Source organism: Chlorocebus sabaeus, chromosome 8 (genome assembly GCF_047675955.1).
Source record: "Chlorocebus sabaeus isolate Y175 chromosome 8, mChlSab1.0.hap1, whole genome shotgun sequence".
In the NCBI taxonomy this organism is placed as follows: Eukaryota; Metazoa; Chordata; class Mammalia; order Primates; family Cercopithecidae; genus Chlorocebus; species Chlorocebus sabaeus.
The window spans coordinates 97,500,953-97,525,348 of record NC_132911.1 but is presented as its reverse complement, the minus strand read 5'-3'; the positions used below and the strand labels follow the sequence as shown (position 1 = coordinate 97,525,348).

The 24,396-nt window shown below is 37.6% G+C and overlaps 1 protein-coding gene and 1 long non-coding RNA gene across 3 annotated transcripts in view; both read right to left on the bottom strand.

Moving 5' to 3' along the window:
* Nucleotides 1-23,619, bottom strand: part of TMEM67 (transmembrane protein 67) — a 65,322-nt gene extending 41,703 nt beyond the window's left edge. For both annotated transcript variants that reach the window (XR_012093727.1, XM_008001088.3), the window contains exons 1-7: nt 23,361-23,619; nt 22,637-22,725; nt 19,949-20,042; nt 12,281-12,380; nt 10,767-10,836; nt 10,596-10,670; nt 3,534-3,596 (exon numbers count right to left, since the gene is read on the bottom strand). Coding sequence is in view for 1 of the 2 variants with exons in the window: in XM_008001088.3 (XP_007999279.1) it covers nt 3,534-3,596; nt 10,596-10,670; nt 10,767-10,836; nt 12,281-12,380; nt 19,949-20,042; nt 22,637-22,725; nt 23,361-23,583 (714 nt within the window). In the remaining variant the exon portion in view is untranslated. The remainder of the gene's footprint in view (nt 1-3,533; nt 3,597-10,595; nt 10,671-10,766; nt 10,837-12,280; nt 12,381-19,948; nt 20,043-22,636; nt 22,726-23,360) is intronic.
* On the bottom strand, nt 16,406-19,942 carry LOC140712225 (uncharacterized). Its single transcript, XR_012093728.1, has 2 exons — nt 18,783-19,942; nt 16,406-17,307 (listed from the first exon to the last, which is right to left on the bottom strand). It is a non-coding gene; the product is annotated as an uncharacterized lncRNA (long non-coding RNA).
* Nucleotides 23,620-24,396: the final 777 nt, after the last annotated feature.

The window sequence follows — 24,396 nt, the reverse complement described above, 5'->3', positions numbered from 1 at the left end:
GAGAGCCAAATCATGAGTGAACTCCCATTCACAATTGCTTCAAAGAGAAAAAATACCTAGGAATCCAACTTACAAGGGATGTGAAGGACCTCTTCAAGGAGAATTACAAACCACGGCTCAATGAAATAAAGGAGGACAAAAATAAATGGAAGAACATTCCATGCTCATGGATAGGAAGAATCAATATCGTGAAAATGGCCCGACTGCCCAACGTAACTTAATAGATTCAATGCCATCCCCAACAAGCTACCAATGACTTTCTTCACGGAATTGGAAAAAACTACCGTAAAATCCATATGGAACCAAAAAAGAGCCCACATTGTCAAGACAATCCTAAGCAAAAAGAACAAAGCTGGAGGCATCACACTACCTGACTTCAAACTGTACTACAAAGCTACAGTAACCAAAACAGCATGGTACTGGTACCAAAACAGATACATAGACCAATGGTACAGAACAGAGCCCTCAGAAATAACACATCTACAACCATCTGATCTGTGATAAACCTGACAAAAACAAGAAATGGGGAAAGGATTCCCCATTTAATAAATGGTGCTGGGAAAACTGACTAGCCATATGTAGAAAGCTGAAACTGGATCCCTTCCTTACACCTTATATAAAAATTAATTCAAGATGGAGTAAAGACTTAAATGTTAGACCTAAAACCATAAAAACCCTAGAAGAAAACCTAGGCAATACCATTCAGGCCATAGGCATGGGCAAGGACTTCATGACTAAAGCACCAAAAGCAAAGGCAACAAAAGCCAAAATTGAAAAATAGGATCGAATTAAACTAAAGAGCTTCTGCACAGCAAAAGAAACTACCATCAGAGTGGACAGGCAGCCTACAGAATGGGAGAACATTTTTGCAATCTACCCATCTGACAAAGAACTAATATCCAGAATCTACAAAGAACTTAAACAAATTTACAAGAAAAAATCAACCCCATGAAAAAGTGGGTGAAGGATATGAACAGACACTTCTCAAAAGAAGACATCTATGCAGCCAACAGACACATGAAAAAATATTCATCATCACTGGCCATCAGAGAAATGCAAATCAAAACCACAACGAGATACCATCTCGTGCCAGTTAGAATGGCAATCATTAAGAAGTCAGGAAACAACAGATGCTGGAGAGGATGTGGAGAAATAGGAACACTTTTACACTGTTGGTGGGATTGCAAACTAGTTCAACCATTTTTTCCATACTGGAACACAGTATGGCGAATCCTCAAGGATCTAGAACTAGAAATACCATTTGACCCAACCATCCCATTACTGGGTATATACCCAAAGGATTATAAATCATGCTACTATAAAGACACATGCACCCGTATGTTTATTGCGGCACTATTCACAATAGCAAAGACTTGGAACCAACCCAAATGTCCATCAATGATAGACTGGATTAAGAAAATGTGGCACATATATACCATGGAATACTATGCAGCCAGAAAAAAGGATGAGTTCATATCCTTTGCAGGGACATGGATGAAGCTGGAAACCATCATTCTCAGCAAACTGGCACAAGGACAGAAAACTAAATACTGCATGTTCTCACTCATAGGTAGGAACTGAACAACGAGAACACTTGGACACAGGGCGGGGAACATCACACACCGGGGCCTGTCTTTGGATGGGGGACTGGGCAAGGGATAGCATTAGGAGAAATAAGTAATTTCTTATTTCTTATAAATGATGAGTTAATGGATGCAGTAAACCAACATGGCACATGTATACCTATGTAACAAACCTGCACGTTGTGCACGTGTACCCTAGAACTTAAAGTATAATTTAAAAAATAAATAAATAAAAAGAAAAAAATTACTTTGTTTTCATTTTGCCTATTCTAGGGCAGGCATGGTGGCCCACAGCTGTAATCTCAGAACTTTGGGAGGTAGAGGCAGGCAGATCACTTGAGGTCAGGAGTTTGAGAGCAGCCTGCTCAATGTGGTGAAACCCTGTCTCTACTACAAATAGAAAAATTAGCCGAGTATGGTGGTGGCATGCACGTGTAGTCCCAGCTGCCCAGAGGCTAAGGCAGGAGGATCTCTTGAGCCCAGGAGACAGAGGTTGGAGTGAGTCAAGATTGTGCACTCCAGTCTGGGCAACAGGGTGAGACTCCGTCTCAAAAAAAAAGAAAAAAAATTTTTTTTAACCTATTTTAATGATAATTTATTTTTGTTTGTATTCTCTTGCTTGTTAAAACCTTTCCTCTAGCTTACATAGAAAATAAACTTTCCGCTTGGGAAGAGAAATAACACAAACATTTTCATTGTAAATTTTAGGCTAAAATATAAAGACAAGAAACTGAAAGAAGAACTAAGGAAAAACTCATAGTATGACATTAAAACAAACTCAGACTATATTTGAAAGAACAATAATTTATATATTAGATCTTACACATAAAATCTAATCCATTTTGTTTAAGTAATCTGCTTTATAAACAACAAAATGAGATCATTTGTTGTGTTTGCCTCTCAACTTTCTTTCTCAGTTTTCCCTATCAGGAAAAGGCAATTCCATTTTTACAGTTATTCATGTGAAAAACTTGGAACTTTTTTTCTCTCTTGTCCCTTATCCAGCTCATGAGTAAATTCTGCCAGCTAAATCTTCAAAGCAAAGCTGAAGGTAAACGCTTCTCTCATTTCTGTAATACCACCCTTGTGCAATGAATGGTCCACTGCCTCTCACTCAGATTACTCTAATACTCTCCTAAATGGTCCCTTACCCCAACAAATTCTATTCTCCATGCTACAATGATCCTTTCAAGAACTGAAGTTCTATCATGTCGTCCTTTGCATGAAATCCTTCTATTTCCCTTAAAGTAAGCTCTAGGGCTTTGCCGTAACCACGCCCTACATCCTTGACCTCATTTCCACTTGTTTCCCTGCTCACTCTGCTCCAGCCACTCCAGCCTCCTCCTCCTAACTTAGGCATGAATAAGCCAGTAAACTCTGCTTTCAGGTCTTTGCTCCTGCTATGGTTTCTGCTTAGAACATTCTTCTCCTTGATGTTTACATGGCTCACTCTCACTTTTTTCAGTTCTTTGCTCAACTATAACCTTGTCAGAGATGTCTGTCCTGATCACTATATAAAATATCATCCCCCACCCCCTCTATGTACTTTACTCTTAACTATTTGCCTTCATAGCAGTTAGCACAACCTGACATTTACTTAGGCTGTGACTCCATGAAGGCTTGTTTTTTTCTTTTTCTGAAATATCTAACCTGATTTAAGAATTGGGCCTGGCACACAGTAGGTCATCAATAAACATTTACTAAATGACAGTCAGTTTCCCCTAACACTCCATTTCAGCTAAAAAAGCTTGGAGACATTCAATATATGTACACTAAATAACATCTTCTTTATATATTCCCTTTCAGCCCATAAGAAAGGGTTTATTCTTCTTATAAGATTATGACCAAGAAGCTATAGCTACTTAGAAATAAAACTTTTATTATCTGGGTAAATAAATGGTATAATTCTTCAAAATAAAATGAAATTTATTTTTAAAAATTCAAACTTACCCAACATGCAGCTGCTGATGATTGCAAATACTTTGCAAACCACTCTGAAGTTAAAGACACGCCCTGTAAACCAAAAGATAAATTTTAAGTTCAAATGATCTCAATATGCATATTGTTGAATGGGAAATGTCTCACATTACTTTCACAATGTTAGTAGAAAAAAGATACCAATAGGAATACAAGAATTGATTTTAACCAATGTCAGTTATTATAAATAGGACCGCATTACAAAATAATCACACTTAGGCAAAAGATATAACAAGACAAAATGTGTCTATAATCCAAAAATACTACATGCTTATTTCACTAACATAAAAAATAAAGTGGCAAAAGAAAAAATAACAGATCCTGACTTAGTATTGAGTGGTTAACATTTACTGGTTTAGAATTATTGTAAATACTGTACTGAACTGGCAAGCTATAAAACAAAATGGGGGGAAATAATTTCACGTCTCCAAAGTGGTGGTTCTCAAACAATCGTGGGCATCACAATCACCTGCAGAACTTTCTAAAAACAAAACACACCTGGCTTCATCCCAAACAAAAAGGAATCAGTATCTCCAGATGAGACCAAAGCAATTACATGGGTTTTGAAGGTTACAGATAAAAACCTCTAGTTAAAAAACATTGCTTTAAAGCCTATCTGCACATCTTGCTAAAATATGAGAAACTAAGAAGCACCATTCAGAGAAAATTGTCTGGGCACACACATAAGTGATACAACTAAATTATATGAATATGGCACCACAGTGATCAGAGAAATCTATAATAAAATTATGAGGTACTATTTTTGCATATTTAATAAGCAAAAGTTATTTTGTAAGAAAAAATATGCATAGAAGGCTGGGGAACACATGCACACAAACTGGTAAAAAATGAAATGCAACAAAACAGTACTGACAAATGTATGTAAAATGGAGCCACATACTATGCCACTGATAGTGTTAAAGTTGCTTTTATAAAGCAATATCCATATACTCTAACCCAGAAATTTAGGAACACTTAGGAAATTTATCTTAAAGCAATAATCCCTCTAAATGGGAAAACATTTATGTGCATAAAATGGTTGATGGCAATATAGTTAATAACTGAAAACCTAAATATTCTCTGGAGATACCATTATACAAATTTTAATGCATAAGCCAGAATATTGTGGAACTATTAAAAAATATAATTATATAAGGTGAATCTGGAACATGGTATAGAGAAACCAAAGAAATCCCTAAAGTCTAAAGTCACGTCAAAAAAACACAGGAGCTATGCTGAAAGGAAGTTCAAATTTGGTACAACTTGAACTTCGAAAAGAAGAATAACAGTAACAGATTATAACACAATGAGTAAACAAAGATTCTATGAGTTCATAATAAAGCTTTTTTTTAAAAAGAAAAAAAGCACAGAGAAAAAGTAAAGTGCTTCTACAGACAATTGCTAGCTAATAAATGTAGAGGGAATAATAGGATTGTTATTAGAAATTACCAGTTTAATAACTGATACAGGCAAGATTCATTAATGAATACTAAAATGGATATGGATAATTTACATTGTCTCAGACTAACGTATTAATCACAATACCTTTACAATGGAGAGAAGTGACAGACACAACTATGAACAAGAAATCAATTTTTTTTTTGAGACGGAGTTTCGTTATTGTTGCCTCGGCTGGAGTGCAATGGTGCGATCTTGGCTTACTGCAACCTCCGCCTCCTCTGTTCAAGCAATTCTCCTGCCTCAGTCTCCCGAGTAGCTGGGGTTACAGGAGCCTGCTGCCATGCCTGGCTAATCTTTGTATTTTCAGTAGAGCTGAGGTTTCACCATGTTGGCCAGGCTGGTCTCGAACTCCTGACCTCAGGTGATCTACCTGCCTCAGCCTCCCAAAGTGCTGGGATTACAGGAGTAAGCCACCACGCCCAGCCTAGCAATCAAATTTAGTATCACCAATAACTGGACAACCTGACAGACATTACATACCCCTTGTTGTGATGCAATGGGAGGTATACAACATCTATATAATATCTTGCAAAAATATGTTTCACTGAGTCTAATCATGAGAAAACAATCAGAAAAATAGAGGAGAAAACCACAAAAGCAAAGTGAAGCAGGGATATGTTCTAAATTAAAGGACACTAGAAAGACTAACTGCAGTTAGTCCTTGATTGGATCCTAGGTATCCCTTTCTCCAAAAAAGGCAGGGAGAATAAAGAACACTTTTGAACAACTGGGAAAATTTGGGTATGAATGAATATCAGTTAATAATATTATGTTAATTTTAAATTCCTTGGGTGTGATTCTAGGAAAATGCCTTATTCTTTGGAGATTCACACTAAAGTATTTGGAGTGCAATGTCATTATGTCTACAACTTACTTTCAAATGGCTCAGGGGAAAAAATATTGTGTGTGTGTATATATCTATATATAGAGAGAGATAAAGCAAATGTGGCAAAACATTAATAATTCGTTAACCTAGGTGAAAGACATATGCATAGTCATTGTTTAATTCTTTCAGTTTTTCTGCAATTTTGAAATTTTTCAAAATAAAAGTTGGGAAAACCAAAAACCACAAAGATAGTTCACTATTAATGTCTTTGAGGGAAAGGGAATGGGGAGACACTAACTCAAGTATGTGAAAATTTTTTCTGATTGGCAAGTATATTCCAAGAGTAGGATGAGTAGGATTGGATGCCTTGTTATAAAATTATACAAACAGAATTATGTTCCAATGTTGTTCTCTAAGAAAACTTCCAACCTTAATGTTCAAAGTAGACTTTTCCAATTAGGAAGAATGTATGTTATGGAGTCAATACAAATATTTCAGTCTAATTGGCAATTACAGTCTTAACATAAAACTAATAAACATGTATTCTGGTTTATCAATTAATCTAATCTCGTCTGAGTTTAATTACTTTAAACAAGCCCTCAGAATCTGACTGACTTACAAGTACATGGATAAAATTGAGTTCTTATTCTTGCAAACTGAGACTACGCTAGGGTAGTCAAAACATCTTAACTAGATTTTGCTTACACGTTTTATACTCTGGCTACACGGCACCAATCTGAAAAGCAGCTGCAACATGACTTAAAATCAGGAATCTCAAATCTGTCCTTAGGAAAGAATCAGTGTTCAGAACTGGTATGTTCAGTGCACAATTGCTGTGGTGATGTCATGCTCTCCCTGGCCAGGTCTGAGCCTCAACAGATGAGAGACAGACATTCATGGCAAATGGAACCACTCTTCTCATCCCTCCTGTGGGCCCCTCGCCTCTCCTCCCTGCCCTTGGGCAGTATGTGGGATGCAGGGATGTGGAATCCGGCTGACCTCGTTTCCTCCACCCTCTGCCTCATGGCATCTTGGGAGGACTGGGGGATCCTCTGAGACAGCAGGCACCCCTTGCTGGCCTCTTATGGCCATTGCCTTCCAGGCAGCCTTTCTTCACAGTGGCGAGAGCTACCCCACAAGCCCATCAGGCTGCTCTTCCCTGCTTGCACCAGTGTTGGCTCTGCTAGACCTTTACTGTGCTCCTGGAGTGCTCCAGGTTGTCCCTCAGGTGACCCAGGCCGAGCAGTGGTGTCCTTCCTGTTTCCAGTGCCCAATCCTCCAGTCGCCACTGCAGTGTCTGCATGTGGGACCTGGAAAGTTTTGGGGAGGGTCGAGATGGTTTTGTTTTTTTAAAAATTTAGTTTTAAATTATTTTTAACTTTAAAAAAATCTGGTATGTTTAAATGAAATACATTAACTGAATCAGAACAACATTAAGGATGGAACAGTTCTTCCCTACCCACCTATGAAAGAAGTCTATAATGGGTCAACTGCACGGTGCTAGCAGACGAGGGAGAATGTGGGGGTGGAACAGAAAGTGAGGGGGTTGGAAGATTGGTCACATTGAGCATATAAATAAATTGAGGATAATGAACCCCAGATTTCTCACTCCTGGAGAAGATACTTCAAACCTATCAAACGGAAAGGTGAGAAAGAACCCTGAAGTACTGCTTCAGAATTAAAGGGATCAGTATGAGATTTTATTATTTTATTTTATTTTATTTTATTTTTTTATTTTATTTATTTTATTTTATTTTATTGAGACAGAGTCTTGCTCTGTCACCCAGGCTGGAAGGCAGTGGCGCGATCTTGGCTCACTGCAATCTCCACCTCCCAGGTTCAAGTGATTCTCCCGTCTCAGCCTCTCGAGTAGCTGGGATTACAGGAGCACACCACCACATCCAGCCAATTTTTGTATTTTTAGTAGAGACGAGGTTTTACCATGTTGGCCAGGCTGGTCTCAAACTCCTGACCTCAAGTGATCCACCTGCCTCGGCCTCCCAAAGTGCTGGGATTACAGGCCACCACGCCCAGCCCTTTTAGTATATATACACAGACACAGAAATAGTCATAGATGTGTGTATGTATATATGTGTATATTTCCTAGCTATGTTTGGTGAGAGGACATACTAAGCGTGTTAATCTCGGTTTCTAAATATTATCCTAAGAAACTGATTAAGGAAATGGCTGATTCCGGCCAGGTGCGGTGGCTCATGCCTGTAATTCCAGCACTTTGGGAGGCCGAGGTGGGCATCACCTGAGGTCGGGAGTTCGAGACCAGCCTGACCAACATGAAGAAACTCTGTCTCTAGTAAAAATACAAAAATTAGCTGGGTGTGGTGACGCATGCCTATAATCACAGCTACTTGGGAGGCAGAGGCAGGAGAACCACTTGAACCCGGGAGGTGGAGGTTGCGGCGAGCTGAGATTGTGCCATTACACTCCAGCCTGGGCAACAAGAGTGAAACTCCGTCTCAAAAAAAAAAAAGAAAGAAAGAAAGAAATGGTTGATTCCAGGTCTGAGGCAGGAAAAGTACAAGCTTAGCCTATAAATCTTGTACCATAAAGTAAGCAAATCTTCAAAGAATGATGGGAACATGTCAAAGAAAAAAAAAAAAACCATGCAGGAGCCAACTTGAAGGGACTTTTATTCCAGATATAGGACAATTTGAACACCTAAACAAATAATGAGTATGCCGGATTGTAACTAACTGAATAAATTAGGAACCCACATATCCACATGGACATTAATTTTAAAAAATAAGTGTATAAATTGGGAAGAAGAGATAGTTCTTCCTTATAATAGAATGTCAATTAACAAATGTGGAAGTAATCAAATGTGGATGGAAATAAAAAATTAACCTTTGGCAACCATCACAGTAGTGGTCAACAATGGAGTTAAAGGTTAGTGAGGAAGTGTAATCTAGTGAGGAAGTGTAAGTTAGTGAGGAAGTGTAATCTCAGAAATACGCCTCACAAAATACTAATCAATTACAAATGGTAAATGGTAACTTTATGGTAGTCATGGTGACTTTAGGGCAGGTGATCAAGGTTAACAGCATCAGCGGTGGCACAGGTAGATACTGTGTGCCTCTGGATGTGATGCAGTCCACTGAGAAGAACACGACATCTTTTTTGTGGCTTTCATCTAAGCAGGTACTTAGTATGAGGAAAGTATCTATAGGATGGTAAGGCCTGTAATCTTCAAAACTGTTGCATTCACGAAAGACAGGAAAACACTGAGGACCTAGTTTCAGATTGGAGGAAGCTAAAGGGACATGACCACTAAATGATTGGGGATCTCAGACCAGAAAGAACAAAGAGTCATTGCTGGGACTTCCAGCAAAATTATTTCAACTTAAATTTTTTGAAAAAGGAAAAAAGGAAAATTAAAGGCCTGCAAATTTAATAATCATATACAGATATGCACTCCAATCTGGAGAAGAATGCCCCAGAAGACACATATCTTGTTACAGATCAGCCAATTTTTGGATAATCTCAGAGCTCCCTATGTATTTTAGCTTTTATTTTGCTGTCTTGTAACTACTTGGTACTTGCCTGTCTTCCTCACAAAACTATACTGGAGGAGAGGAATTTTTGCCGGATTCATCAAGATCCTAGATCCCACCCTCATTATTGCTATCCTCGCAGTCCTCTTAATCACTCCTATATTCAATAATAATATTAACAATAATGATATTAACAACCAGATCACACTTTGTCCACCCTTAACTCTGGCGTACTAAGCATCTTCAATGTTCATTCATTAATTCCTATTCTAACTCTCAGTCATCTAACTCCCGTTCTCTCTGATTTGCAACTTCTGTAGTTCCAATTCCTCTACTTACTTTCCATTTTATACCCTAGAAGTGGTTATCACCAGCACCTGCTGCCAAAGCTCTAACTCTAGGCCTCAATGCTCTCATCCATAAAATAAGAAACAATGGGCTGGGTGTGGTGGCTCATGCATGTAATCCCAGTACTTTGCGAGGCTGAGGTGGGTGGATCACGAGGTCAGGAGTTCGAGACCAGCCTGGCCAACATGGTGAAATCCTGTCTCTACTGAAAATGCAAAAAATTAGCCAGGCGTGGTGGCAGGTGCCTATAATCCCAGCTACCTGGGAGGCTGAGGCAGGAGAATCGCTCGAACCTGGGAGGCGGAGGTTGCAGTGAGCCGAGACTGTGCCACAGCACTCCAGCCTGGGCAACAGAGCAAGACTCCATCTCAAACAAAAATAAAATAAAATAATAAGGAATAATCTGGCCAAATGAAATTAATCCTGATTTCTCTAATGATTACTATGTACAGACACTGTGATAAAGGTATTTTTATTATGTCCAATTTACAGACAATCAACTGAAGCTTTGAAATCTTCTCAAGGTCCAAGGATACAAAACTAATGACTTGCAAATCCAGGGTTCAAATCTAGAGTTTCTGGTGCCCGTAAATGCATTATACTGCATCCTACACAGAACATATACCAGATATTTCTGGTGTAAACATTCTGTAGCACACTGAAAAACAAACAGGCTATGGTACAGACTCAGTACTGTACTTAGAAATTATAATGCTGAATTATTAGACTAATGTTTCTTAGATTGATTTTGTTTTTTTCTTAGATTGATTTTTTTCTGTTTTAAAATGATTTATACAAAAGTGTTTCTCATTCTAGCCTGAAATTAATTACTAATGGATGAAATGTAGAAAATTTCTTAACAACAGAACAAAAAAATTGAAGCATACTCACAACTTCTCCATAACGTGCAGTTGAAATTCTACGTAGAGGAAAATTCCCTGTGTTGCTGAAACATAATCCCCCTGTCTTTATAAATAAATGAGGGAAAAAATAGAAGCTTATGAAAAGGCATAAGCAATTGAATTAAAAATATATATACTTTATCAATTTGGTTAGCCTTACTAAAATGTTAGGTTCTGAACATGCACAGGACTTGCTGGTATTAACAAATGTTGGCTCACATCGGATGCACCTGTTCAATATAACAAAAATAATTTTTAAAATGTTAATAAATTATACTAAACCTAATTTAATAGAAAAGTTGTCTTTCTAAACAATGGATTAGAGTAGATTCATTCAGTGAGCAATTATGTAAATATGTTAAACAAATTTAAAATAACATGGATTTGAATAGTTTTAGGCCATTCTGTGTTACAAAGTATAAAGTAAGTAAAACTAATCAATAGAAGAGTATTTTTTAACTACATGGAATGTACAGAATGAATAATTCTGAATATCAAAGATAATTAAGTCACTCAACTAACAAAAGAGACCAACAAACTCATATAAATGAAACCCAATCAATTTTTACAATTAGTTATATCAAATATACTTTCCTTATTTTATGTGCCACAAAGTAAAAAGGTAGCATAAGCTGAAGAGAAATGCAGAAATAGCTCCTATCAAAGCTACAGCCAACACTTTTAAATAAATTCTATTTATCATCTTTGTTTATTTTAGAAAAATACTTCATATTTTTCATTAATGAATGAGATAGATGGGGGAGGGTACTGGACCAGTGATGAGTGAATATATAGGTATTCTTCACTTGCAAAATAGAGCAGGTAGGAGTGGGGCTGGGGCATGATGTAAAACAGACGAGGCTTGGGGAAATATTAGAGGGGCAAAAAAAATCGGTATTTGGATGCCGTAACTCAGGTCAGCCTTAGAGAAAAGATGATCCAACACTAAGTAGCCCTCAGAAAAGTTGCTCAGCTATTTTCTATATTAAACTTGGAAACTAAAGAAAAAACTGTGCCTGGAGGGAAGTCATGATGTAGGCCTCTAAAAAAATTAAAGAAGCTGAAATTGGTATATATGCTTAAATTAGAGGGAAGTATATAGGCAGGCAGGGGTGTGTGTGTGTGTGTGTGTGTTTCACAAACACATGCACAAAGGGGGAACAGGAAGCAACAGAAAATGGGACTATAAATCAGGGTACCTGGGCTATGATTAGTATACATTAATGTTTTACGTATTATAAGGGCTTTAGTATAGTACTTAGCACATAATTATATTATAGATTATATACCAATTATATAACAACAAACAAAAATAGCTACTCTTTACAGAGTGGTTACTATGTAGCACTATACTAAGAACTGTACTTACTTATTTCTGAGCCATTACAGCCTATGAAGTGGGTGGCAATAATACCATTCCAAAGACGAGGGATTGTGAAGTAGTGAGCTATCCATGGTCAGACAACTAATAGACTGAACCAAAATTTGAACCCTAGTGTGTCTCATGCTCTAGGCATCAGCTTCTGTATCTGTTAATGTCTACTTCTATCCTTCCTTGGGTTATTGTGAAAACTAAGTGAACTAAGTGATATGATAGGAAAACATTCTTAAAAGTACAAATTATACATTAGTATAAGATGATATTAATGAAGCCAGCCCCATCACACTGCTTACCTGTCTCCTAAAGCATTTGCCACCATAAAAGAGTTTTCATTTCCATCACAGAGCTCACAAGTTGCTTGAGACAACAATGTTCCATTAATATCTCTTTCCACTGAACAGTTTAGAAACAAAAAAAAGATGTAACTCATAGTAAACATATAAGCTTCTACATATTCCGAAAATATTTAACAAAACCCAAGTGTAACTATTATTCTATTAATTTTCAAAAACACTTTATTTGCATTAAAGGCATAACAAGTATCTCCATAATAAAGTATAGAGAAGTGATCCCTTCATACCCATCCATGCCTCCAAAAAAAAAAAGAGAAGTGATGTCTTCCCTATTTTCACATAGTAAAATACAGAAAACCATTTTCTAAGTCATCATAACAATTAAGTCAGTATTTTTTTCCTCAAAATTGTCTTACCTCTTATCTATACATTTCTGTCACACTGGGATAGTGAAGCAAGTATTTTCGTAGATTACTGATAAGTTTCTGCAACTTAGAAGGCTTTTAGTAGTATCTATTAAAGTTTCAAATTCACATCCTTACAACACTACAATTTTGTTTTTAGATACCTAACCTACAGAAACACTTGAACATGTACATAGGTATATTCATTGAAGCATTATTTGTTAGAAACAACATGAATATTTAAAATAGCAGAATGGTGGTATATTCATGCTACAAAATACTATGAAACAGATGAAAAAGAATCAGGTAAGGCCAGGTGAGGAGGATCATGCCTGCAATCCCAGCCCTTTGGGAGGCTAAGGTGGGTGGATCACATGAGACCAGGAGTTCAAGACCAGCCTGGCCAACATGGCAAAACCTTGTCTCTACTAAAAAAAAATACAAAAATTAGCTGGGCGTGGTGGCTTGTGCCTGTAATCCCAGCTACTCAGGCGGCTGAGGCATGAGAATTGCTTGAACCTGGTAGGTGGAGGTTGCAGTGAGCTGAGATCACACCACTACACTCCAGCCTGGGCTAGAGTGAGACCCTGCTTCAAAAAAAAAAAAAAAAAAAAATCAGCAACATCTAACAGAGTATCAGAGTATACCACTAATTGAAAAAAGTATGCTAGAACAATATTTGTGTATGAAACATTTATGCAAACATACCACTTATGTTTCCTGTGGCTATATAATGTAGATCCTTATAACAGGGAAAAAATTCTGAATGTGCACACACACACGTGCACACACACATGTACACACACACACACACAAAAATAACCAGTTACTTTGGGGTTGAAGGAGCAATAGAAAAACAGTATTGGGAAAAATGGTCAAAAAGGACTTTAGTCTTATCCATAATGTTTTAAGTTTTTGCATGGTAGTAAAAAATAATTTTAACAAAAGTAAAGATGAGCAACTTGTTCCTCCTACAGTCATCCCTGTCTCAATAAATGACAGCTCCATTTGACCATTTACTGTGGTCCCAGTCCTTAAGAGTCTCCTCATGTTCCATATTAAAAATAAAAAATAAAAAAATTAATGTGCAAATTCTGTCAGCTCTCTCTTCAAAATATATTCAGAAACAGAATTATTTTCTCTACCTCTACAACTAATATCGTGGCCTGCCGGGTACAGTGGCTCATCGTGGTCTGCCGGGTACAGTGGCTCATCTCGTAATCCCAGTATTTCAGAAGGCCAAGGCAGGATGATTGCTTGAGGCCAGGCATTCAAGACCAGCCTGGACAGCATAGCAAAACCTCATCTCTACACACACACACACACACACACACACACACAGAGCTGGGTGTGGTGGCACGTGCCTGTAGTCCCAGCTACTCAGGAGGCTGGGGCAGGAGGATCACTTGAGCCCAGGAGGTCGAGGCTGCAGTGAGCTGTGATAATGCCACGGCCCTCCAGCTTGGGTGACAGAGCAAAAGCCTGTCCAAAAATAAAAAATAAAAATAAATTAAAAAAAAGAAAGAAAAAAGAAAAAACTCTGGCCCAAGCACCATCATCTATCACCTGGGCTTTTGTAAAAGCATCTAACTGGAGTGCTGGTTTTGTGCTCCATGCAGAAGCTAAAGTGAAGCTTTTAAAACTTCAGTGTGATCATGTCACTCTTTTGCTTAAAACCTTCCAAATGGCCTCCCATCTCACATAAGACAATTTCAAAGGTCACTAACACAGCATAAAGGTCTTACATGATCTGTACACTATCACCCCAATTTTTCAGACCCAGATGCTTCCACTTTACTTTACTTCTTTGCTTTAGCCACATTAGTGTACCTTCTGTTCTCTGAAAAATGCCAAATATACTCCCATCTTAGAACCTTAGTACTTGCTATTCCCTCTGCTTAGAATGATGTTCCCCAGGCATCTTCATGGCTCTGTCCCTCCCTTCCTTCAAGTCTTTCTTAGATTTCACCTTTCCAGAGAGGACTACCATGATAATGTATGTAAAATAATACCCTATTCTCTCTCCCTTCTCTTGCACCATAGAGAATTTTAATCACAAAATAGTACCCTCTAAAATAGCAAAATACTGTTTCCACAGCTGTAACCTAACCCGAAGGGGCCAGAAGATGTCAGAGCCACTGTTTAGAGAAAGCAGCAAAGAACGTTCCTTTCCCCTACTTCTCATCCACAGATATCTCAAGAGCATCTAATTTAAGGAATGAAGAATTACAAGAATTACAATAACATAGCTATAGTAATAGAAACATAACTTGAGTGGTTAACTATATAAGATTTCAAACTAGTTTTTATTCTTCCAGTAATTAACTGGCTTACACACATGGCTGATATCAAGTGTACCAGTATGTATTTTCTCTTGATACTAACTTGTGCTGTCCAATACAGTTACTGTTGACTGTGGTTACTAGCCACTTGTGATTACTGACCACTTGAAATGTGCCTAGCCAGAATTGAAATCTCAAAAATTTATTAAGAACAAAAGAACGGGCTGAGCATGGTGGCTCATGCCTGTAATTCCAGCAATTTGGGAGGCCAAGGCGGGTGGATCACCTGAGGTCAGAAGTTTGTGACCAGCCTGGTCAACATGGTACAACCCCATCTCTACTAAAAAATACAAAAATTAGCTGGGCGCAGTGGCAGGTGCCTGTAGTCACAGCTACTCAGGAGGCTGAGGCAGAAGAATCACTTGAACCTGGGAGGCAGAGGTTGCAGTGAGCCGAGATTGTGCCATTGCACTCTAGCCTGAGCGACAAGAGTGAAACTCTGTCTCAAAAAAAAAAAAAAAAAAAGAAAAAGAATGAAGATATCTCAAAAATTGTTCACCTTGATTACCTGTTCAAAGGATAATATTTTAAATAATATTAGGCTAAATAAAGTATATTATTAAAATTCATTTCATGTTTCTTTTTACTTTTTTTAATGTATAGACAAGAAAATTAAAAATTACATATTTGGTTTGCATTGTATTTCTACTGAACTGCACTACTTTAAACAAACGCCAGCATATTTGGCCTTAACAGTTTTTTATTCCAAATTTATGATTAAATCTGACTTACCTTCATCTTCCCATAATCCTAAAATTTACAGTGGAAATAGTACATCATGAAGTGTAACAAATTTCTTATTGCCATCCAACTCATAAAACTTTCATTAGCCCCATCCCTAAGAATACACCCCCAAAATACTGTGAGAATCAAGTTAATATTTTCAATGGAGGCAAGAGTGCCAACGAAACTACTAAGAAGCCGGGTGCGGTAGATTGCTTAAGCCCAGGAGTTTGAATCCAGCCTGGGTAACATAACAAGATCTCGTCTCTAAAAAAAAGAAGACCAGGCAACTCTAATCCCAACATATGGGGAGGTCAAGGCAGGAGGACGGCTTGAGGTCAGGAGTTCGAGACCAGCCTGAGATATATAGTAAGACCCCCATCACTACAAAAAAATTTGTTGAAACGAGGAAAAAAAAAAAAAATTGAGATAATTTAAAAATTAATCTTTGAATGGGTAATATATAAAATATAAAAATAAAAGGCACAAAAGGATTTATTTTATTTTTTGAGACAGTTTTGCTCATGTCACCCAGGCTGGAGCGCAGTGGCATGATCTCACTCACTGTAACCTCCGCCTCCCAGATTCAAGTGATTCTCCTGCCTCAGCCTCCGAAGTAGCTGGGACTACAGGCACCTGCCACCATGCCCAGCTAATTTTTGTATTTTTAGTAGAGATGGGGTTTCACCATGTTGGCCAGGATGGTCTCGAACTTCTAACCTCAGGTGATCCACCTGCCTTGGCCTCCCAAAGTGCTGTAATTACAGGCGTGAGCCACCGCACCAAGCACAAAAGGATTTAAAATGAAAATTAGGTATCTTTCCTGCCATTCCGAGGCACTCAGTTCTTCACTCAGGAGGCAGCATTGTTACCAGTTTCTTATGAATCTTTTCAGAAATAGCCTGTGTATATACAAGCACATATGCATATATAATGGTCTTTAAAAAGCTAAATAGTGGAATACCAAATACATAAAATAGTGCTGATAAATAACAGGTACTCAATAAATACTTGTAGATGAATGAATAAATTATTCTATATCTTGCTTTTTTACTCAATATATCTTAGATTTCTTTCCATAGTAATATGTGTAGAACTGCCTCTTTATTTTTCCACAATTGCATTCTATACCATTGTATGACTATATCATAATTTATTTGGCTGATCTCATCTTGATAGACTCTTATATTGTTTACAATCTTTTGTCTCAGGAATAATGTTGCAAGAAAAAAAACATTCAACACTTCTTCAGGCATATAGTTAAGTGTATCCAAATGAGAAATTTCTAGATGAGAGCTTTCTAGGCAAAGATAATCTGTATTTTTAATTTTGATAAACACTGTAAATTTGCTCTCCACAGAGGTTGCACCAACTTATAATTTTCCCTATTAATACATGAATAACCATTTCCCTGTATCCTTATAAATACATTGTCAAAGTTGAAAAAGTTTCTTTTTGTTGTTTTCATATGGAGTTTCACTCTTGTTGCCCAGGCTGGAGTGCAATGGCATGATCTTGGCTCACTGCAACCTCCACCTCCTGCGTTCAAGCAATTCTCCTGCCTCAGCCTCCAAGAAACTGGGATTACAGGCATGTGCTACCATGCCTGGCTAATTCTGAATTTTTAGTAGTGGCTACGTTACTCAGGCTGGTCTTGAACTCCTGAACTCAGGTGATCTGCCCACCTCGGCCTCCCAAAGTGCTGGATTACAGGTGTGAGCCACTGTGCCTGTTCGAAAAAGTTTTATAATAAAATCTGGTAGGTTAAAAATAAAATCTCATTTTAGCTTTAATGTACATTTTCTTATTCCGAGTAAGGTTCAACATTTTTTCTCATGTTTTTTTTTATGTGAACTTTATTTATGATTTTTGGCTATTTTAAAAATTGGGCTATTCATCTTACTTTTATTTATCTGTAGGACTTTTACATTTATTGAAGAACTTTGACCTCTGTCTATTGTATGCATTAATATTTTTCTTTAGTTTGTAGTTTGGTTTTTGGTATTATAATTTTTATGGCATTTTATAAATTCACCAATTTTTCCTTCTGTGGTTTTTCTTTTCTTTTTCTTTTTGTCTTTTTTTTTTTTTTTTTTTTTTTTTTTGTAGAGACAGAGTCTCTCTATGTTGCCCAGGCTGGTCAGGAACTCCTTGGCTCAAGTAATCCTCCCACCTAGGCCTCCAAAGTGATTTTTTTGGTCATACTTAGGCCTATTACAACAAAACTATACAAGTTTTTCCTACATTTTCTTTAAGAACTTTCATATATTCATATTTAGTATTTGATTCATTTGGAGTTTAATTTTCTCAGAAATAAGGTAGAAACCCAACTTGGTGTTTTCTCAGTTTTCCCAGCACCATTTATCAGTTTTATCCCCACTTGGATGAAATGCCACTTTTTGCACATACCAAATTCCCATGAATTGAATCTATTCTGATTGTCTAAGTTCCATCAATCAGTCTGTGTACTCATAAGCCTGTCATACATGTGATTATAGTAGCTATATAACATGCATATTATCTGATGGGGTAGTTCCTTCTTTCCCTTCCCAGAATTTTCTTAGATCTCATATATCTTTCCTGATAAACTTCAGAATCTATTTATATATTACCCCAAAACAAACAAATAATAACCTGATAGAATTTCCGAGGGTCCTTTAAAATATACAGTCTGGTAGGAGAGTTGACATCTTTCTAATATTTAATCTTCCCATGCAAAAATAGAGAATGCATTTTCACTTATAAAAGCCTGCCTTCATATCCCTCAGTAATACTCACAAATTTCTTCAATTAATTATGTTGTACATTCCTTCTAAAGTATATGCCAAGATCAGGTGCAGTGGCTCAAGCCTGTAATCCCAGCACTTTGGGAGGCTGAGGCGGGCAGATCACCTGAGGTCGGGAGATCAAGACCAGCCTGACCAACATGGAGAAACCCTATTATCTACTAAAAATACAGAATTAGCCAGGCGTGGTGGCACATGCCTGTAATCCCAGCTACTCGGGAGGCTGAGGCAGGAGAATCGCTTGAACCTGGAGGGAGGCTGCAGTGAGCTGAGATTGCACCATTGCACTCTAGCTTGGGCAACAACAGTGAAAACTCTTGTCTCAAAAAAAAATCCAAAAATTAAAATTAAAAAAAAAAATATACCTACTTATTTTTTCTTTTTTGTTGCTATTGTATATGAGGTATTTTCTTTCATCACTGTTTATAGTAATTTTTAGCCATTCTCTTGGGTGTTTTAAACATACAATCAAATAATCTGTAAACAATGATATTTTACTTTTTTTGCTTGTTTGTTTGAGACAGGGTCTTACCCTGTCGCTCAGGCTGGAGTGTAGTGGCACCATCTCAGCTCACTGCTGCCTTAACCTTCCAGGCTCAAGCGATCTTCCCACCTTTGCCTCTCGAGTAGCTGGGACTACAGGTGCATGCCACCATACCTGAATAATTTCTTTTTTATTTGTAGAGATGGGGTTTCACTGTGTTGCCCAGACTGGTCTCGAACTCTTAAGCTCAAACAATACACCTGCCTTGGCCTTCCAAAATGTTGGGATTAACGGCCTACCTTTTCTTTTCCAGTGATAAATATTTTTTTTCTCTTACTTAAGTGCATAGTTTGCATCCTTTTCCAGGTCCTGACATTAATAGGAACGCTTACACTTTTTCCCTATTAAGCATCAACTTGGTTTTTGAGTTGAGACGTACATATTTTATCATGTTATGTTAAAGAAGTAACCATCTAATCCTACACAATTAAGAGTTTCAAAAAACTCAGACAAAACTCTGTATTTTCTTCTCAATGCCTGCTGATGTCTTAAGTATCACTAAATTTGTACAAAAATAATTTTTATAAACACTATTAAGGGCTGGACACAGTGACTGATGCCTATAATCCCAGCACTTTAGGAGGCTGAGGCAGGAAGATCTCTCGAGGCCAGGAGTTCAAGACCAGGCTGGGCAACATAACAAGACCCAGTCTCTACAAAAAATTTAAAAATTAGCCAGCTGCAGTGGTGTATGTGTGCAGTCCTAGCTACTCAGGAAGCTGAGGCAGGAGGATTGCTTGAACCACTACAAAAATATTAAGTAATCGTTTAACTATTTAAATTAATGCCTTTTTCAAAAAACAAAAAACAAAAACAAAAACACAAGTGAAGATTTATCACTACTTCTTTGTAAGGAATCTAATTCTTACCTAAAATATGGCCAGCGGGACAGTGGCATTTTCCTTCGGCAGTTAAGCCACTAGGGCAAGAAATGCAGTTCCAGCCATCTTCTGTAACACCTTTCTAAATTAAAAGAAAAAAAAAGCTTTTCTCTTTTTTAATTAACTTTCTTCTTCATAATCATGTAAGTTCAAAATGCCATAAGAGTATGTAACTGCAGTGAATATTCAAATAAATCATACATATATGAGCCACATAAAAATTCCCTGGAGAGATAATTCATGCTTATATTCCAAAATTAAGCTCTATATTATTACTATGTCCTGACAACTATTAAAGGATTAACTGTGGATAATAGTTCTCTCTTCTTCAGGATCTTTAATTCAAATGGATGCCTACTTTCATAATTATTTGTCATTTAGTTTTTCTGTTTACAAATATAAAACACAACACAACACAAAAAGATTGAATCAATAGTCAGTTAATAGGTTAATCTCACCTGTTCTAAAACATTATTCTAATTTTAAAAAATTCAAATACATAAAAAATTTAGTCCAGGTACGGTGGCTCACATCTGTAATTTCAGCACTTTGGGAAGTCAAGGTGGGTGGATCACTTGAGGCCAAAAGTTTGAGGCTAGCCTGGCCAACGTGGTGAAACTTCGTCTCTACTAAAAATACAAAAATTAGCTGGGTGTGGTGGTGTATGCCTATAATCCTACTTGGGAGGCTGAGGCACCAGAATGGCTTGAACCAGAAAGGTGGAGGTTGCAGTGAGCTGAGATCACGCCACTGCACTCCAGCCTGGGCAACGGTAATACTCTGTCTCAAAAAAAAAAAAAAAAAAAAAATTCATTTATGATTCAAAATGGGTAAATTTTATTAAATATAAATTATACACAGTCGTTGAAATTGATTTATGAGAATATTTTCTTCTATCCATTTATGGCTTGTACTAGTATACTTTTTTTTTTTTTTTGAGACAGTCTTCACTCTGTCACCAGGCTGGAGTGCAGTGGCACGATCTCGGCTCACTGCAAGCTCCACCTCCCGGGTTTAAGGGATTCTCCTGCCTCAGTCTCCCGAGTAGCTGGGACTACAGGCACATGCCACCATGTCCAGCCAATTTTTGTATTTTTAGTAGAGATGGGGTTTCACCACGTTTGCCAGGATAGTCTTGATCTCCTGACCTCGTGATTCGCCTGCCTCGGCCTCTCAAAGTGCTGGGATTACAGGCGTGAGCCACTGCGCTCAGCCTAGTAAAGGTTTTTGATAAAGTATGACAGCATTCAAAATTGGGCTTATTATATTATATGGTTTAGGAAAAACCTGGGGCAACAAACACAATAATTACAAACACAGTTGTACCCAAAGTTCATAAAGAACAAAAATAATGCCACAAATTATTTTAAATTTTGGTTGAAAAGACTGAATTTATCAAGAAATACTCCTATTTTGCAATACATTTATATAGGACTATTTATTTATTTATTTATTTATTTATTTATTTTTGAGACAGAGTCTCACTTTGTCACCCAGACTGGAGTGCAATGGTGCGATCTTGGCTCACTTGTAACCTCCGCCTCCTGGGTTCAAGTGATTCTCCTGCCTCAGCCTCCCAAGCAGCTGGGACTATAGGCACACACCACCATGCCCAGCTTATTTTTGTATTTTTAGTAGAGATAGGGTTTCACCATATTGGCCAGGCTGGTCTCCCGAGCTCATGATCCACCGGCCTCAGCCTCCCAAATTGCGGGGATTACAGGCATGAGCCACCATGCCTGGCCTATATAGGACAATGTAAAGATTACAATAACTTAAAAAATGTCACTGAAAAACAAATCTGCTGTGAGACCACTTTTTATTAGCAGCATTTTATCATGGGTAATTCAGGTAGGATCAACATCTGCAAAGATATAAAATAAATGGTAATCTATTATAATCTATTATAAAGATGTAAAACAAATGGTAATATAAAAAATGGTAATCAGACCTACAAGTAATACAGACAGCTGTAAATCAGGACAATTGATAACTTTATATTAAATTCCCAGAATTAATATTTTTTATATGACAACGAGAAGAAACATTACTGTAAATGTCAGACTGTTACACAGACTTTTAATTATCCAACATGATTGAAAAATATATTTGTTAATTGAGAATTATCATATATAGTAACTACTCAATTTTCCAAAAATTACAATATAATGAAATTACTAACAAAACAGAAACAGACATTATTTAACCTATTTATTAATGCAATTGGTATTTCATGAAATAATTACACCTCAGATATCATTATGAACATCAATCATCATATAAACTGTTGACATGGTAGGTCTAAGACAACTTCATTTGCATCAGTCAAAGAATATACACATCCCAAATTGCACACATCCCAAACTGCTCTATATATTCCTTATTCATCTAATTTTCTTCATAATCGAGTTATTCTATGAGTAAAAACAAAAACTTAAATTTTTACAGCTTTGTGGATTTTGGGATTTCAGATTTTAAAAGAAATACATTTCTGTTTTCTCCAAGTTTGCATAAAATTTCGCTGATTTCCCAAAACTTACTCTAGTAAAAATAAAGTTAGCATAGTAATTTTAAAGTTTGTGGGCAAACATTAAACATTAAATTATAGTTTGAAAAATAAAGATATTTAACTTATTACTTTTACAGTTAAGTTATTTTAAAATAAATTATGCATACCATGTTTTCTGGGCACTTTTTACAAATAACAGCAGGTCCTCCATTATTAGAGATCATCTGAAATCCTGGTAGACATACACATGAAGTTCCTAAAAAAAAAAAAAAAAAGCCAACTTTATCCTTGATAAATAAAAATAAAGTTCCAAGATAGTGAAACTTTTAATAAGTCTGAAGATCTTGAGAAGCAGTATAGTGATTAACAGCAGGATTCTGGAGCCAGTACTGCCTGGGTTCAAATCCAGAAACATACTTCTTCAGTTCCAATCTTAATACTCCTACTCGGTTGCATGACCTTGAACAAGTTACTAAACTCTCTGCCTTGGCTTCCTCTACAATAAAAAGGAGAAAAAAAATCGGTACCTACCTCATAGTGTTAGTATGAATATAAAATTAGTTATTATACGTAAAGGTCTTAGACTGTCACACACAGCTGGTATTGTGTTGCTACCATTTTAAGCGCAAGTATAACTAAACTATTAAACTACTTAACTGCTGCTGGAAATTTTACATTTCTACGTCACTAAACAATACATATGTATTCGGGCCAGGCGCGGTGGCTCACGCCTGTAATCCCAGCACTTTGGGAGGCGGAGGCGGGTGGATCACCTGAGGTCAGAAGTTCGAGACTAGCCTGATCAACATGATGAAATTCCATCTCCAGGGACTAGGGGTCGACCAAGACGGGAGTGTTACTTTTGCCAGGGCCCACCTCAAACCGTCTTACCGCGGGCATCCTGCCTCTGGTTAACGCCACACGGAACACAGGAGAGCGCGGAGATATCAAAGTACTGGTTGTTGTCGCACTTCTCCGGCTGCTGGAAAGGGAAAGAGAAGGTCTGGGCCTGTAAGAAGCGAGGGAGGGACAACAGGAGGAACACGGTCACGGCCCGGGCAGATAAGAGGGACCAAGCCGCCATTGCCACCTCAGTCCCACCGCGCGTCGCCATGGTACCGACACTGGAAGCCTCACAGGCGTCAGTCCCCCATCAGCCTCTGCGGCAGCTCCACTGAGCTGATTGGACAACCCAAGTCTGGGGACCGGAAGTCACTGCTGGTGTTGCTTGGTTGCTAGGTTACCAACCCTGCGCGAAGTTGGCAGGTCCAGTAAAGAGTAGGTTAGAGGCCGGCTAACCCTGAAGCCCAGCGGTATTTTCAAAAGTGTATAGAGTTCCTCTACTTACGGTAGGGCTGCCTCCTCCCCTCAATAAACCCATCGTAAGTTGAAAATATCATAATTTGTCGAGTTATATTTACATCAGAATTTATTCAGACTAGGTAATTTTCACGTTAAAGGAAACATGACTTGTAGTTTAACAATTTGATGTCAAAAAAACCCACTGACTTAAAACCAAGTGAAGGATTACTATAGCTTAAGCACTGAAAAAATAAAAAACTTTTCCTGCCAGGTTTGAGCATAGGAAATCATGTATGTGAGACAAAGTAGGAAACGGAAGAAACCATGTTTGCTCATTCTGTTGCCAGCGGAATTTCACAAAGCCCCTGATTCAGTGACTGAACACAGTCCTCCAGAATAATGCCCTGAAGACAGTAAGAGGATAGAGCACAGGTTTCCACAACTGTTGCTTGAATCACTTCATTTTCTAAAAAGACAAGTTCAGTGATCCTAGCTCTTGCCTCTTTCTGTACGTAAGATAACGTCTGACAGGATTAAAGATTATGCCTCTGTAACCTATAATCAGATGTACTCTCCAACCAAAACTTTGATGAGATTTTGCTCCAGTGTAACTTCTGAGCATGTT